Genomic DNA, 15042 nt, shown 5'->3' on the forward strand with positions numbered 1-15042 from the left:
TTTATATGAAGTTTTTACGAGTTAGATTTGGGCCAGGCGTATTAACAAGATGAGTGCATAATACGAGTGTTAATACGCCTTGATTTGGGGGGTCGTCAGCCAAACATTCCCATAAAAAATACACAGCCGTGAGCATGTATGCCGCTCATGTGAGCCGGAGGAGTGCCAGATTGGTTAAAATAAAAAGTAGAACAATTTTATTATTTTCTATTGGCATCACTTTGAGGTTTTTATTCAACAAAAAAAGCAACATTTGCAAAAGTTAGTTTTTATGAGTTTATTTTAATAATTTTGCAATTTTGCGAAAAAGATTAAAGGATTTTTCATAATAAATCCTTTGAAATATGGCTGATGCCTGGGATGATATCAAGGCCGTGAAAAGCAAACGCAATACGCTCAGAGAAAAGTTGGAACAGCGTAAAAAGGAAAGACATGGTATTCTGCAAGCCACCGGGGCCACTAATTTAGCGGCTTCTTCAAAAGCCGATGAAAATAATATTGGAGTTGTCAAGAATCCAGCTATAGTAAGAAAAGCGGAAAATGGTAACTCATACCTGTTAGTTAATAAGTAGGATTTAACTAAAAAACGTATTTATTTTCTAACTAGAAGCTGACACTATAGTGGAGCAAGCACTGCTGGAAATTCTAACAACACCATCGCTAGTATTACCCATAATTTCTACTCAATTGCTAAAGAAAGTATCGCTCATAACCAAATGTGCGGTAGTTGCTGAGAGTGTTGATTATATATTGAATAAATTGGCCAAACAGGGTGCCGTTTGTATCAAGCGGGTTACGATTGGCGAGGAAAGTGGCTGTGAGGTTATATCTTTAGAATCTAAAGTTCTATTAGATCTTTATAAGAGCTTCATTAATGATAATTTCGATTTAACGGAAGAAATTAAACGAAAGTATAAGAAATTATGTATGTTATTGTTGGGGTATATGCAGAGATCGAAAATAACTGTGATAAAAATAAATCACTGAAAATAACAGTTATAAAATGATTTTTATTTAAATGGTTTGGTATGACCTTTATTCGTTTCTGTTGTTTTTTAAAGGTTTGGTGTGAGATAATCAATTCAAATGCATTTTGCGATTTATTTTTCATCCAGAATATTTGTGTTTGTTTCTTTTCTGTTTCTCTAAACCCCAAACCTAAAATTTTCTCGAATAAATCACTCTCTCAGTGATATATCACAAAAAATTATTTTTAAATGGCTGCAAATGAGAATTTACCATTGAAATGAAAGTGAACCCGTTATTTTCGGTCTCTGGGTATGTATATGGTAAGGAAGATTTAAATTGATAGTTTTTATTTAATAACGACAGTTGAAGATGGTGACATGTTGGAGGATAATATGAGTAATGATCAACCGGATGAAAGTGAAGATAGTTCTGATCGCAAAGACAATACAAATGCAGATTCTGATGATATTATGGTATGTCTAAATGCTATCTGTAGCAAATTACCCGCTTAAATTTAACCTCTCATAAAGTGAAAGCTGAGCATTGAAAGTTGTGTTGTCCAATGTATAACACCTATTTTTAATAAATTTCCTTTAATTTTTATACCCTTCAGGGTGATTTTTCATTTGCAACCCAAAAAGTATATTCTGGATGGTTATAGACATCGGAGTCGATATAGCAATGTCCTTCTGACAATTGAAATCAACTTTCCGAAGCCCCCAAATAACTTTCACAGTCGAATATACCATCTTGTTACATTTTTATCTCTTTCCAGTCTCTTCTCTCTATGCCCTCGACTCGTGAAAAACAAAGTAAACAAGTTGGTGAAGAAATTCTAGAGCTTTTAACAAAACCTACTGCCAAAGAACGTTCAGTGGCGGAAAAATTTAAATCTCATGGTGGTGCACAAGTCATGGAATTTTGTCCTCATGGCACTAAAATAGAATGTCTCAAAGCACAACAGGCCACGGCAGAACTGGAAGCCAAGAAAAAGAGAGAACAAATAGAAAGCCAACACAAAATTAAAGCACAAAAAAGATTGGCGGCGGCAGCTGATGACAGTAACTCCGAGAGTGCCGGTATTGAAGATTTAGCTGTAAAACGCTTAAAATCGAGTGCAGATGGTGAGGACGAGGAATCAAATGAAGAAATTGAAACAAAGGCCAATGACTCGGGAGCGGAAGATGGTGAGATTGTGGCGGATAATACAAAAGACGATGACGCCGATGAAGTGGAAACAAATGTTGAGAATCTTCCACTTTTGAATAAATGCACCAAATTGCATTTTAAGAAAATCATCCAATCACACACGGACGAGTCTTTGGGAGATTGTAGTTTCTTGAATACTTGTTTTCATATGGCCACCTGTAAATATGTGCACTACGAAGTAGATACTCTACCCAATATTAATACGAATAAACCGACCGATGTAAAAACCAATAGATGTATTAAACGTAGTGTAGATCCTAGTGTAACTTTGTATCCACCTCAATGGATACAATGTGATTTACGTTTCTTAGATATGACTGTATTGGGTAAATTTGCGGTCGTTATGGCAGATCCACCATGGGATATTCACATGGAATTGCCTTACGGCACTATGTCTGATGATGAAATGAGACAATTAGGTGTGCCCGCCTTGCAAGATGATGGTTTAATATTTCTTTGGGTTACCGGTCGAGCCATGGAACTGGGCCGTGAATGTTTAATGTTATGGGGGTAGGTATTTAAGTTTTTCAGACAATTTTAAATCTTTTAATTATAAACATTTTCTATTGTCAGTTATGAACGTGTGGATGAACTAATTTGGGTTAAAACCAATCAATTGCAACGTATTATACGTACAGGCCGTACCGGTCACTGGCTCAACCATGGCAAAGAACATTGTTTGGTGGGCATGAAAGGCAACCCGAAAAATCTTAATCGTGGCTTGGATTGTGATGTCATAGTCGCCGAAGTCCGGGCTACTTCTCATAAGCCCGACGAAATTTATGGTATCATAGAACGTCTTAGTCCGGGTTCACGTAAAATCGAATTATTTGGCCGTCCCCACAATGTTCAACCTAATTGGATTACATTGGGCAATCAATTGGACGGCATACGTCTGGTGGATCCTGAGCTAATAACACAATTCCAAAAACGTTATCCGGATGGTAATTGTATGGCACCAGCTACGACTAGTGTAACTAATCCTACAGCTAAAAAGTAAAAAAAATGTGTGAAATTTGTTTACTTTAATAAAGAAATAGTAAAGTGTTTTTTATTCGATTTTTTTGTAAAAAAAATTGTGTGTCTCATTTATTTTATTTAAAACAACTGTTATACACAGAAAAAAACAGTTATACACAAATTTTTCTACAGGAAAAACTGATGTACATAAACTTTTCTATAAAAAAACTGTTTTACACAGTTGTTTCTATAGAAAAAACTTTATACACAAATTCTTCTATAGAAAAAACTTTTACACACACATTTTTCTATAGAAAATAACGGTTATACACAAATTTTTCTATAGAAAAAAAATTGTTATACACAAAATCTTTTACAGAAAAAACTGTTATACACAATTTTTTCTATGGAAAAAAACTGTTATGCACAAATTCTTCTACAGAAAAAACTGTTATATACAAATATTTCTTTGGAAAAAACTGTTATACATAAATTGTTCTATAGAAAAAACTGTTATACATAAATTCTTCTACAAAAAAAACTTATACACAAATTTTTCAATACAATAAACTGTTATACAAAGTTTTTTCTTGAAAAAAAAACTGTTATACCAACATTTTTCTATAGGATAAAACTGTAATAATAGTTTGAGAGTACCAACTTAGCCACGGGAGTACCACAATACTTTTCAACACGAAATAGTATCAAAAAATAATGTATCAATTTGTCCATGCCTGTTGTTACCAAGTTCTGTTAATCGACGAAAGTCACAATTTGAATTTATCAGTTAATTCATTAAATTATAAATGGGAAGAGTTGAAATTTCTGTGCGAATTGTCATTTACATATGGTAACAAATTGTGTTTCCATTTCCCATTGCTGATCCAAAAAATTCAGAAATTTGAATCGATAATGGCCCAATTTCAGGAAAAATATTTTTAACCCAACTTTTTGAATAAATCTTAAAAAAAACATGTAAAAGAGCTATATTCGACTGAAACGATTCATATATGCCCTTCACCAAATTATATGTACTTTAAAATAAAAATTTTAAATATTTTTAAGCCATTTAGTTTTTTCAAAATTGTTTTTTATTTTAAATTTTTTTTTCAAATTATATTTTTTCCCAATTTTTCTTATAATTTTTTTAAAAGAAATTTTTAAATTTATTAGTGAAAAATAAATTTATGAAAATTTTGTTGGTGAAAAAAAATTCGGGTTAATAAATATTTTTCCCATTGTCCAACTTACTATCAGCCCAATTATGAATAAAAATTCCGCGGGAGTTTTTTCCCTTTTCTCATTTTTCCTATTCAATTTCAATGAGAAAAAACTCCCGCGGAATTTTTTATTCATAATTGGGCTGTATAGCTTTATACATATATCTATCATTAGATATCCATATTGTCTATATTAATGACTTCGTAATCCAGATATAGATAAAAAATGGTCAAAAATCGAGGTTGTCATGTTTTTTCTTTATAATATTCTCAGCCATTTGTGGACCGATTGTCTCGATTTAAAATAGCAACCTAGCCGGGAGAATTCCCGATATATTGATGTATTAATCATGTATGTTATTTTGGGGCTACGGAAAGTTGATTTGAACATACAGACGGACATGGCTATATCGAATCCGCTATCCATAACGATCCAAAAATGAAAAATGTATAAATTACAAACGGAATAACAAAAAATATATCTATCATTAGATATCCATATTGTCGATGTTAATGACTTGGCAATCCAGATATAGATCAAAAATCGAGGTAGTCGTGGTTTTTAACTTATATCTCAGCATCGCACCAGGATTATTGTGGATATATTAATGTATCAATCAATTGCAACTGACAGACGAATATGAATATATCGACTACGTTATATATAACGATCCAGAATTTAATTTATATACTTTAAAGTTTTTTTTTCTAGTTTCCACTCTATTATGTGTACTTTTCTGTGATACAAACCATTGAGTGTTGTTTTTGTTTTCACATTGTTTTTTTTTACTAATACATTCTCATCACTTAGGTTTTTGACAACTGAGTTAGGTCTTTGCCAGAAAAGTTTCCAATCTGCCAGAAAAGTTTCCAATAAGTGTAGTTCTCTATGATACCAACATTTTTGGATTCAATTCAAATTATAACACAAGTGAGTTTTTTTTTTAATTATTTGCTTTGTATTTTTTGTTTTTATAATTTCTATACAGTGTGTAAGTATTTTTTGTTTTCATTTCTTTTAATTTAAATAAATATAATATTCCACCTAACGTATACAATGGTTTTATTAGAGAAATATTATATAAGGAAATGTTTAATATTTTTTTGTTAAAAAACAAAAAATAGAAACTTTATGTATGTTGGTTGCATATTTAAACTAAATAATTTCAATTAGTTGTTATTTTTGGTTCTTGGGGATAGATGGGGTATTAATAAAATATTAGTTAGAGTTAAAAAGATAGTTTCAAACAAAAAAAAAGTTCTAAAATGGAAGTAAAGGTTATTAAAACGAAATAATAAGTAGAAAACACAAGTCAAGGGTTATTAATTATATTAATTAAGGAAGCTACAATTTATATACAAAGTGATTATTGTTATTATTTTAAGAGTTTTTTTGTTTGTTTTATAAATATACTTATTTAATATATAAAAAATATATTCTGTTTATAAAGTTATATATATGTTATATTTTAAAAAAGAAAACAAAAAAACGACATTAATTTTTATATGTTTGTATCCATTAAATGTATAATATGATTTGATCAACCTCCATTAAATTGTAAATTGTAAATTTTTCTTATAATTGTTTAAAATAAAAATTGCTTAAATAACCTGATTAAAATTACAAATGAAAACAACATACAATTTGTAAAATATTTACAAAGAAAACTAAAAACAAGACAGACAGGCAGACCAATTTGGTTGTGTCTATAGCTTATAATTTATGATGATTATGAGGAGGACTAAAAGAGGATAAATATGTATGTGTAGGACTAAATATGTATGTAAGTAGTAGTGTTTTGCTGGTCACATTTAACGAGAGGGCGAGGTTAGACCATGAACTGCCTTCAATACCACAAAACCTAAAACGGTGGCAGCAGCTACACCCAAACTAGCCTTCCACCACAAAGTAGGATCTTCAGTCATTAGGCCAAATTGACGTAGATGGCTAAATTGTAAAAGAAACAAACAGAAATGCATTACTAAATATTTTTACAAATTTTATGAATAGAAAGAAACATTCACACATAAAACGATTCAGTTTATAGTACATATAGTAGTAGTTAGCATAGTTATTACAATGAAAGTAAAGTTTATATAATAAATTTACCGCCACTACCTGGTTAAAAAGCATTTGGAAAATGATTGTGTTCTGAATGGCCATAAAATGAGGTGATTGATACTTAAAACAAATAAACAAAAATAAAATTATAAAAATAATGAAGTGCCTTGGTATAAATGCAGTTAATTTGTCTCAGCATATATATATATTTTTTTTTAAATTTGTTGCGCATATTTTTTTGGCGTGTTGGTTTAATTTTATACACAAAAAAAAAGTAAATTATATATTGATGTATTTATAGAAAAAAAATAGAAGACATTGATAATATTGTTATTAATTAACAATTTATTTTTAATTAGAAGTAGTATATTTAAACTTACGCCGATTCCCACAGCTGTACCAACCTGTGCTTGTAAAATAGTATCCATGCGGCTTGAAAGCGTCTATGCGTTTATTTTTATTATATTTTATTTTTGGTTAAATGAATTCCACAATGTTTTTAGAAAAAAATTTTAACCATATACCAGTTAACATGTTTTTAATTATGTTTAAAAAAAAACACCACCATTTTAAAAATTTTATAATTTTTTTTGAAACAGGAAAACAAAATTGAAAAATAGAAAAAGAAATTTTTATTAATTATTATTTTTATTTCAAACGGTCTAAGTATATAAAAAAAGGAACGTAACCACGTAGAAAATTCATTAAAAAAATCAATTTTGAATAAATAAAAAAATAATCAAGTGGATTAAAGATCAGGAATGGGTTGTGTTGGAAGACAGACAAAAAAATAACAAAAAACAACGAAATGCGGTTTGTAAGTACATAGTATGAAAATAATAAGTAATAACGGAGAGCATAATAAATCTATAACTCACTAATGGAATTCTAACCTTAATTCTTTCATTTTATCCATTCCAATATTCTAATTCATTTATACATTTTTCAAAGAAAAATTCATAAAACATAGTTAAAGACGTGACTTAACATCTTATTATACAGTCCACTAGTTGAAGAATATACCTGAATCTGCCTAGCTCCCTGTTAAGTCAAAGCTTTACAATATGTTTTATGTTTAAATAAAAATGACTTTTTTCGTTCCCATTATAATTATGATTTTATAGTCTTTTTTAGTTATAGTTTCCTAAAGTTGAAAAATATAAAAAATACATATTGAAACGACTTTTCGATTTTGAGTTGTTTTAATGAACTATTCAGCAGATATGGAGGAGCAATATTGTTATATGTGGTATTACTCAACCACAATCCAGTAGAAAGTTATAAAAGGTGCTAGCCAACATTTTGGCAATTTCCATTTTTTTAGTTTTTTACCTAATTTTCTTCAACAACCTAAAGACAATAAAATCTCTGAAGACCAAGTTAGTCAGCAGATTCGAAATGAAGGATATGGGAGAGGTGTCTGTGCTTGGTACGAAAATCCCAAGAGGTAAGGACTTTATAAGAATTGTTCAACCAAGCTACATATGGAATGTCTTGCAATATTTCGGAATGGCTGAATGTAACCTCGAATCCAATAGACTACAATCAAAAGTTGTCTACAAATATATCAAACGTTTCATAAATGCAGGCAATTGGTTGTCTATTGTTTGCATCACAGATTACCCGATATAAGCTATGCGGTAAATTTACTTAGTAGATTTGGAACTAATCCTGACAAACCACATTGGGAAGCCGTTGAAAGCGTCATGTGGTACTTGAAATGTATTGTTGATGTTGCTGGGTTGACAGCCCTTGGCTGAAGAACTTCGGGTCATTCCGGTACGTAGAACCGGCTGTCGTGGGAATGTTGGAGCAACAGACTTAACTATGCCCAGCTTGCGGTCAGGGTCCTCATGACAGTCTCCACATATTTAACTGTTCAGCCCTATTTCTGTTCATCACTACGTCCTATGGATTTAAGGAATCCTGTTGAAGTAGCATAATTTCATGGACTTAAACAACTTGAAAGGTACAATCGACAAAGGAATGTTGACTACCGCCAATCCACAACCGGCTTTGTCTGTGTATACCAATCAGGCGCAATATCGTGGTCAAGAAGAAAGCAAAAGACGGTGGCATTATCTTCGATGGAAGCCGAGTTTAGATCACTAACAGCTGCTATACATGAATCAGTTTGGCTGAAACGCCTGGAAGCTGAACTGAACCCTGATGACAATAAAACTATGTTGGTATATTGTGACAACAAAAGGGCCCCTTACAAGTCGCCGATGTATTTACAAAAGCTGTTTAGTTTAGTTTGGAAGGGGTCAGCTCTACTTTCCACCAAAAATCAATTCCACCCACCAATCGTCTAAATAATGATAATATGTGAACACCTCTATTTTCCACCAAAAGTCGATTTTTATATGCAAAATCTAAAATCGGCTGTAGATCCTTAAATAGTGGACTAATCATCTAAATAATGATAATCAATGATCACCTCTATTTTTTACCAAAAATCGATTTTTATATGAAAAAAAACTAAAATCGGCTGTAGATCCGTAAATAGTGGCCCAATCTACAAAATAATGATAATCTGTGATCACCTCTATTTTCCACCAAAAACTTCCACACGGAGACCACAAGCTCCATTGTGATTCCCTTGAAGAATCCTATAGAAAGAAAATGTATGCCCTTCCTGAAAGAGGAGGACATGAAGAAAAGAAAGAAGAAGAAAGGTAATGTATGTGCTCTATACCTCACCATGAAGCTCACTCTCAACAGACTTACCCTTAACATAAGCATGCTGAGCGTTGTTAATGAGGTATGTATGTATATTGCTCCTTAGATGTAGATCTATCAGTCGTTCTAGTGTCTTCAAGAGAAAAGGCGATAGGCTAATAGGTATAAAATCCTGTTTTCGAGTGGCTGGCCTTACCGGCTTTAGGAGATATCTGAGGTTACTCTTGAAGATATCCGCCAAATGAAATAGTGCGATATTCGAGATGTTACATAGCATAGCCGGAAATACACCGTACAGACCCGGTGATTTATAAGCATCAAAAGATTTAACCGCCCAAACTAGTTTCTCCCTAGTAACCATTTCCTCATACTAAAGCTGTTACTCCTCGGAAATTAGATTATTTTGGAAATTGTTTTGGTCTTTACCAACTAATCCACACGTTATTTTATAAGTTAAATTAATTTGAATTGTTAATTTGTTTGTTTGTTTTTGGTCACTTATTTTGTTAATGTATGTAATTTGTATTAGAAAATAGGCACTAATTCAACTATTAATAAGTTAATTAGATTATAGAACTATTTTCAGTTTCACAATTAAACTAGGTATGCACCAAAAGTTTTCCACCACTAACAAACTCTACTCTTAGAAATAAACCAATAATTTGTTTTATTCTTCGTATAAGTTAAGATAAAAGATAATTTATATTGGCACAGATGACGCTGTGGCTAATTTCATACCAATGTTAATCTATTTTAAATAATGCAATAAAATGATTTTATCATGATATTTAGTGCAAGCGAACCTACTTACTTACACAAATAGATAATATGCTCCCATTAGAATTTACTTTCAAATAATAAAAACATTTTGTTGTACAAAATTAAACATTTTTTTTTTTAAATTTGTTACTAATGCTAACCAACTTATTAAACGTGTCAAACTAAACTTCTCTAAATGAAATAAAAAAAGCTAAATTTTGCATTTTCTCTTTGTTATAAATATAATGACAAAGATTTTCCCATTTTCCCCTCAAAATGTTTGCAATTAATTACTATAAGCAACTACTAGCCTTTACTTTCGTTGTGGTTAGTAATGTATAGCTGCTAAATTCCAAGAAAAACAAGTAAGAAAGTATGGTCGGTCAAGCCCGACCATATAATACCCTACACCAAGTAAATGAGTAAAAATATTTTTCTTTTAAAATATCAATAATTTATATTTTTGAGTGATTTTTCGAAGGGGCCTTATATGAGAGCTATGATCAATTATGGACCGATCACCATAAAATTAGGTCGTGTGATTTATGTCTATATTGACTATGTTGAATTGTTAACTATGTTGAATTTTGTGTGTATACCAACATTTTTAAGTGATTTATGCACGTTAAAGTGATTTTCGGAAGCGGGTCTATATGGGAGCTATGACTAATTATGGACCGATCGTAACAAAATTTGGTGACATGAATTTTGTATATATAAAACTTATTTGGAGCGAAATTTGTGTAGATACATAGATAAATTAAACATTTATTACCGATAAAGTCCAATTTCGAGGGGACATTTGTATGGGGGCTAGGTGAAATAATGGACTGATTTCAGCCAGTTTCAATAGGCTTGATCCTTGGGCCGAAAAAGTAATATGTACCAAATATGATCGAAATATCTTCAAAATTACGACCTGTACTCTGCGCACAAGGTTTACATGGACAGCCAGCCAGCCAACCAGACGGACGGACGGACGGACGGACGGACGGACATCGTTTAATCGACTCAGAAAGTGATTCTAAGTCGATCGGTATACTTTAAGGTGGGTGTTAGACTAATATTTTTGGGCGTTACAAACATCTGCACAAACGCATAATACCCTCCCCACTATGGTGGTGTAGGGTATAATAAAACAAACAAAAACATTTAACAAACCTTTGATAGTAATAATAATGAAAAGAATTTGGAACAGGACAATGAATGCTTGAACAAGATGCCAATTGGGAATTGTTTTCCAAATAAAATCGATCAAACAATAAGGAGTTGAAATGATAAGGAAATACTTACGGAAAAGCCGCCATGGTAGCCAATTTGACATACAACTCTTTCTTGTCACTTTTCAAGCTAAAAAGATGAGGTGGTAACAGCTTGTATTTCTCGCAGAATTCGGCAGGCTGTAAGAGATAATCCTGACGGCGTTCATCCATATCGCATTTGGTGCCAACAATCATGACGGGAATTTTACTCTCGGCATAGTATTTAATGTAAATGCGTGCAATGTATTCAAAAGAACGGGGATTGGAAGAATCATAGACCAAACAGGCAACATCACAATTAATTTCTTGGGGTTGTAGGGGATCTAAAGCGTGCTTAACATCGATATCTCGTAAAATTAAGTGTTTCTCTTGGCCATAGACCTAAAAAATCAAATTAATTATATTTAATAATGTCTAGTCTTTGTAAAAAAATATTCTGCAATTACCTGGACAGTATTACAACAGTGTATGACATTTGTTTTAAACTCTTTGCCTATTAAAGATTTCAAATCTTCCTTTAAGAGAAATCCGCGACATAGGCCAGTTTTTCCCGAACCCTTGGGCCCTATGACATGACACATATACACTGAACGACTGCTTTGTCGTTTTGCCAAATCAATGCGACGCTCTCGTGTCACATGTATGGCCGCCAATTGTGTGTCATTTTCATGAACATTAAAACCCAAATAAGCCAAATATTCCATGGTCTTGCAAACATCTATCAGGGTCATCAAAGTCCAGCGACACAGCCAACCATTTAAATTGACCCAACCGTTCTCATTAACTGGACACGATTTGCGTATATCCGTGGAATATGACCAGGGTGGCGTAGGACAAGTGCTAAATAGCATTTTATGCTCCTCGGGCGATAGAGCTCCATCAGCATCCTTGTCATATCTCTCGAATAAGGCGATTAAGAACTGTTGGCCCCTGTGCGATAACTCGGTACTGCTTCCTGGTGGTATTTTCAATGTAGGCTTCAAATAATCTTTGCACATCTCCAGGTGTTCATTGTAACCGAAACGTCTTAAGACCGCCCAAGTCGTTTCATTGCGGCCACGCTGTATGAATAGACAGTGCAAAAATAGGAAACCCTTTAGTGTTACCGAATCGTTGTAAATGCCATCGGCTACATTTTTCTGTATAACCGATTTAACTTCATCCAAAATCTGTGGCTGCAATGGAGTGTTGAAACAACGTCTTTGGAATAAATTTAGCTCGTAGTCATTCAGCAGATTATCACCATCAATGTCACAAATTTTGAAAATACGCACCAGAGATTTTTTACAAGCAGGAGTGAGCTAAATAAAAAATTAATATTTATATATAAAAACAAGTAAGAGAGCTGTGCCGAATCTTATATACCCTTCACCAAATTATACTTTAAAATAGAAATTTTAAATATTTTTAGGTAATTTTTTTTTTATTTTTAAAATAAATTTTTTTTTATTTTAGTGATTTTTTTTTTAATTTTTTAAAAAAAAATAAATTTTCGGTGAAAAAAATTCGGGTTAAAAAATATTTTTCCCGATTTTGACCCATTGTAGGTCCTACTTACTATGGCTCTACAAACGTCATTGTAAAGGACTTTGAAATATTTAGCATTAGATATTAATGACTTATTAATCCAGATATAGATCTAAACTCGAGGTTGTCCTGGTTTTTTCCTTATATCTGACCACAAATGGATGAGATATAAGAAAAACCTTAGACCACAGTGGTTGCTAGTAGAGTTTTTGATAAAAAAAAACTTTTTCATAATGTCGAAATCTTATAATTATTTTAAGAAAATCTTTGCTCTTATTTTGTAAAAATATTCTTATGCAATCTACTAATTAGATTCTTTTTTTAAACAAATTAAAAACTAGCAAATGTTTGGAATTTTGTTTTACACATAACGCCAACAAATGTTATTGTTTTCTTTACGTATCTGACTCACAAAATCAATGTGTTGAAATTGTGTCAAATTTCACGATTGTGTTTGAAATTTGTAAAACTACACTTACATCTTGTTCTTCCATTATATAGAGGGGAGATGTTGGATGTAATACTGCCTTTTGTGCGTAATAAAACATTTCGGATATATTGTGCAAAGTCTTTGCAGAACATTCTACACAACTTTCGACTTCGGGAAATTCCTCCATAATGCATAGAACACTCTGTAATAGCCAAAGTAAACAATATTTATAATAGAAAAATTATTTATAGCGTAATATATACTCACATTAATGGTTGAGTATTCAATCAAGTCAACTTTATTGCCAACCAAAACAACCGGTTTTCTAGGTTGATCTTCACCCACCGCATTGCGTATCAAAGGTAACCAATGAGATGTAATACGATCCAAAGTATCATCATCGTCCACAGCGTACACAATGCAGACAACATGAGATTTAACGATTTCTTCATTTAAGATTTCATCAGTTTGTTCAATGTCTGCAGCAAATTGAAGAAAGAACATGCCAAATCTATACTATATTTAATATTGATTAAAGTTTTACAATTATACTTACTTGAATAGTCCACTATATTTGTAGGTACTTGTTCGGGTGTAACATTAGCGGGTATGGTTATCTCTTCCGCTTTAGGTGGTACATCTTCCGGAAATTCTTCACTTACCAATGAGAGAATTAGGGAAGTTTTACCTACGCCCGCATCACCCACTAACAGTATACGAACATTTTTTCGTTGTGGTACATTAAAGGATACCATTTTAGTTTTGTATTTTGCCGATATTGTCTACGAATCAAAACTACCAAGCACACCCAGTCAAGTTAAAAAAATCTATATGTAAAAGCAAAAATATTTATTTACATTTTTAATATTTTTCATTACTCGGAAAATTAATACAACTTCTTGACCACTACTGTCATTATTTTCATATATAAATAAGCTCTATTTTTAATTAATTTGCCTCATGGGGGGTCGGTGTCACTTATTGTGCCAATGTCTTGGCAAACATCACTGTATTCTTACTCATAAGAGATATTTTTTCTTTTTTTATTCTTGTTCTTTGTCTCCCAGCAGTGTCTCACATGCAAATCAATAATTACTATTTTGTCACACTTACATTTATTCTTTGTTTTTCCTATTTGCTTTTCTAATTATCCTTTGCGGTTCTATAACTAAAGTTTTTCACAGCTGCATTAAAAACATTGCAATTTTTTACTTTTAAATTGTTTAAACTAAAATTACATAAACCCTTTAATATAGTAAGTAGTTTAGTCGGAAAAATATATTTTTTTTTTCTAATTAGACTAAAAAAAATATTTCTTTTGACAACTTGCAAATTTTATGTTGCCGGATTGTTAATGGGTTAACTGGGTTTGAGAGTATGGCCAGATTTAAAATATTGAATAAATGTAAAAAAGTACTTTATGGGAAAAAAATTAAAAAAATAGCACTGCTGATTATTATAACCATCATCATGAGTAGCAAGAGTATATAAAAGTTTGTCATTCCATTAGTGAATTCTAAATTTTTCATTAGCGACCCGATAATGTATATATATTCTGGATCGTTATAGATAGAGAAGTCGATATAGCCATGTCAGTCTGTCCGTCTGTGTGCTGAAATAACGTAAAAGAAACAAAAACCATAGGCAGATTTGACAGCTCCAGCTTTTGGTTTTTTTAAATGTTATAAGTCCCCTTTTACAATGCATAAATTCAAAGGCAGACATTTTTCTCATTCTCTTTTGAACTAACCTAAACCTGTGTAATACACACTCTACCTCTTCAACCCCTCTCACACAAACTTCGTCTGTCTGCCTTTCAATTTCTGCATTGTAAAAGGGGACTAACTATTCAATTATAGTTATCCAAAACACTAGTGAGTGAAAGAGTTGTTAAAATTTAGCTGATTTGTAAAATAAACGTAAAAATTAATTTCTCTTTTTTACCCCTTATAACAATTTGTC

The 15042-nt window shown here is 31.9% G+C and overlaps 2 protein-coding genes across 5 annotated transcripts; one reads left to right on the forward strand and one right to left on the reverse strand.

Annotated features, from left to right (window-relative positions):
• Positions 1-269: 269 nt before the first annotated feature.
• Positions 270-3241, forward strand: Mettl3 (methyltransferase like 3). 2 transcript variants are annotated; one of them, XM_065512604.1, is made up of 5 exons: positions 270-543; positions 611-925; positions 1333-1442; positions 1745-2688; positions 2752-3241. In XM_065512604.1, exons 1-5 carry the CDS (start codon positions 345-347, stop codon positions 3176-3178), a joined length of 1995 nt encoding a protein of 664 aa, XP_065368676.1. In that variant the 5' UTR covers positions 270-344; the 3' UTR covers positions 3179-3241. The 2 variants fall into 2 exon arrangements, with proteins under 2 accessions (XP_065368676.1, XP_065368675.1); XM_065512603.1 differs by having other exon boundaries at positions 271-543; positions 608-925; positions 2752-3240.
• Positions 3242-5857: 2616 nt separating this feature from the next.
• On the reverse strand, positions 5858-14358 carry Miro (mitochondrial Rho GTPase). 3 transcript variants are annotated; one of them, XM_065514511.1, is made up of 8 exons: positions 14194-14358; positions 13637-13907; positions 13348-13559; positions 13130-13282; positions 11570-12424; positions 11155-11504; positions 6825-6863; positions 5858-6306 (listed from the first exon to the last, which is right to left on the reverse strand). In XM_065514511.1, the coding sequence occupies exons 2-8, from the start codon at positions 13833-13835 to the stop codon at positions 6171-6173; spliced, it is 1944 nt and encodes a 647-aa protein (XP_065370583.1). In that variant the 5' UTR covers positions 13836-13907; positions 14194-14358; the 3' UTR covers positions 5858-6170. The 3 variants fall into 3 exon arrangements, with proteins under 3 accessions (XP_065370583.1, XP_065370582.1, XP_065370584.1); XM_065514510.1 differs by having other exon boundaries at positions 6801-6863; XM_065514512.1 differs by lacking the exon at positions 6825-6863 and having other exon boundaries at positions 14194-14356.
• Positions 14359-15042: the final 684 nt, after the last annotated feature.

The sequence above is a fragment of the Calliphora vicina genome, chromosome 5, assembly GCF_958450345.1.
Source record: "Calliphora vicina chromosome 5, idCalVici1.1, whole genome shotgun sequence".
NCBI classification, from domain to species: Eukaryota; Metazoa; Arthropoda; class Insecta; order Diptera; family Calliphoridae; genus Calliphora; species Calliphora vicina.

What these genes read in the sequence shown, in the direction of transcription:
- Mettl3 (XM_065512603.1), top strand. Translation starts at nt 345, where the DNA reads ATGGCTGATGCCTGGGATGATATCAAGGCCGTGAAAAGCAAACGCAAT. An exon ending in AGTAAGAAAAGCGGAAAATG is followed by an intron (nt 544 to 607) that starts GTAACTCATACC and finishes TTTTCTAACTAG; the next exon opens with AAGCTGACACTATAGTGGAG. An exon ending in CAGATTCTGATGATATTATG is followed by an intron (nt 1,443 to 1,744) that starts GTATGTCTAAAT and finishes ATCTCTTTCCAG; the next exon opens with TCTCTTCTCTCTATGCCCTC.
- Miro (XM_065514510.1), bottom strand. Translation starts at nt 13,835, where the DNA reads ATGGTATCCTTTAATGTACCACAACGAAAAAATGTTCGTATACTGTTA. An exon ending in AAATATAGTGGACTATTCAA is followed by an intron (nt 13,560 to 13,636) that starts GTAAGTATAATT and finishes AATTTGCTGCAG; the next exon opens with ACATTGAACAAACTGATGAA. An exon ending in ACTGTTGTAATACTGTCCAG is followed by an intron (nt 11,505 to 11,569) that starts GTAATTGCAGAA and finishes TTGATTTTTTAG; the next exon opens with GTCTATGGCCAAGAGAAACA.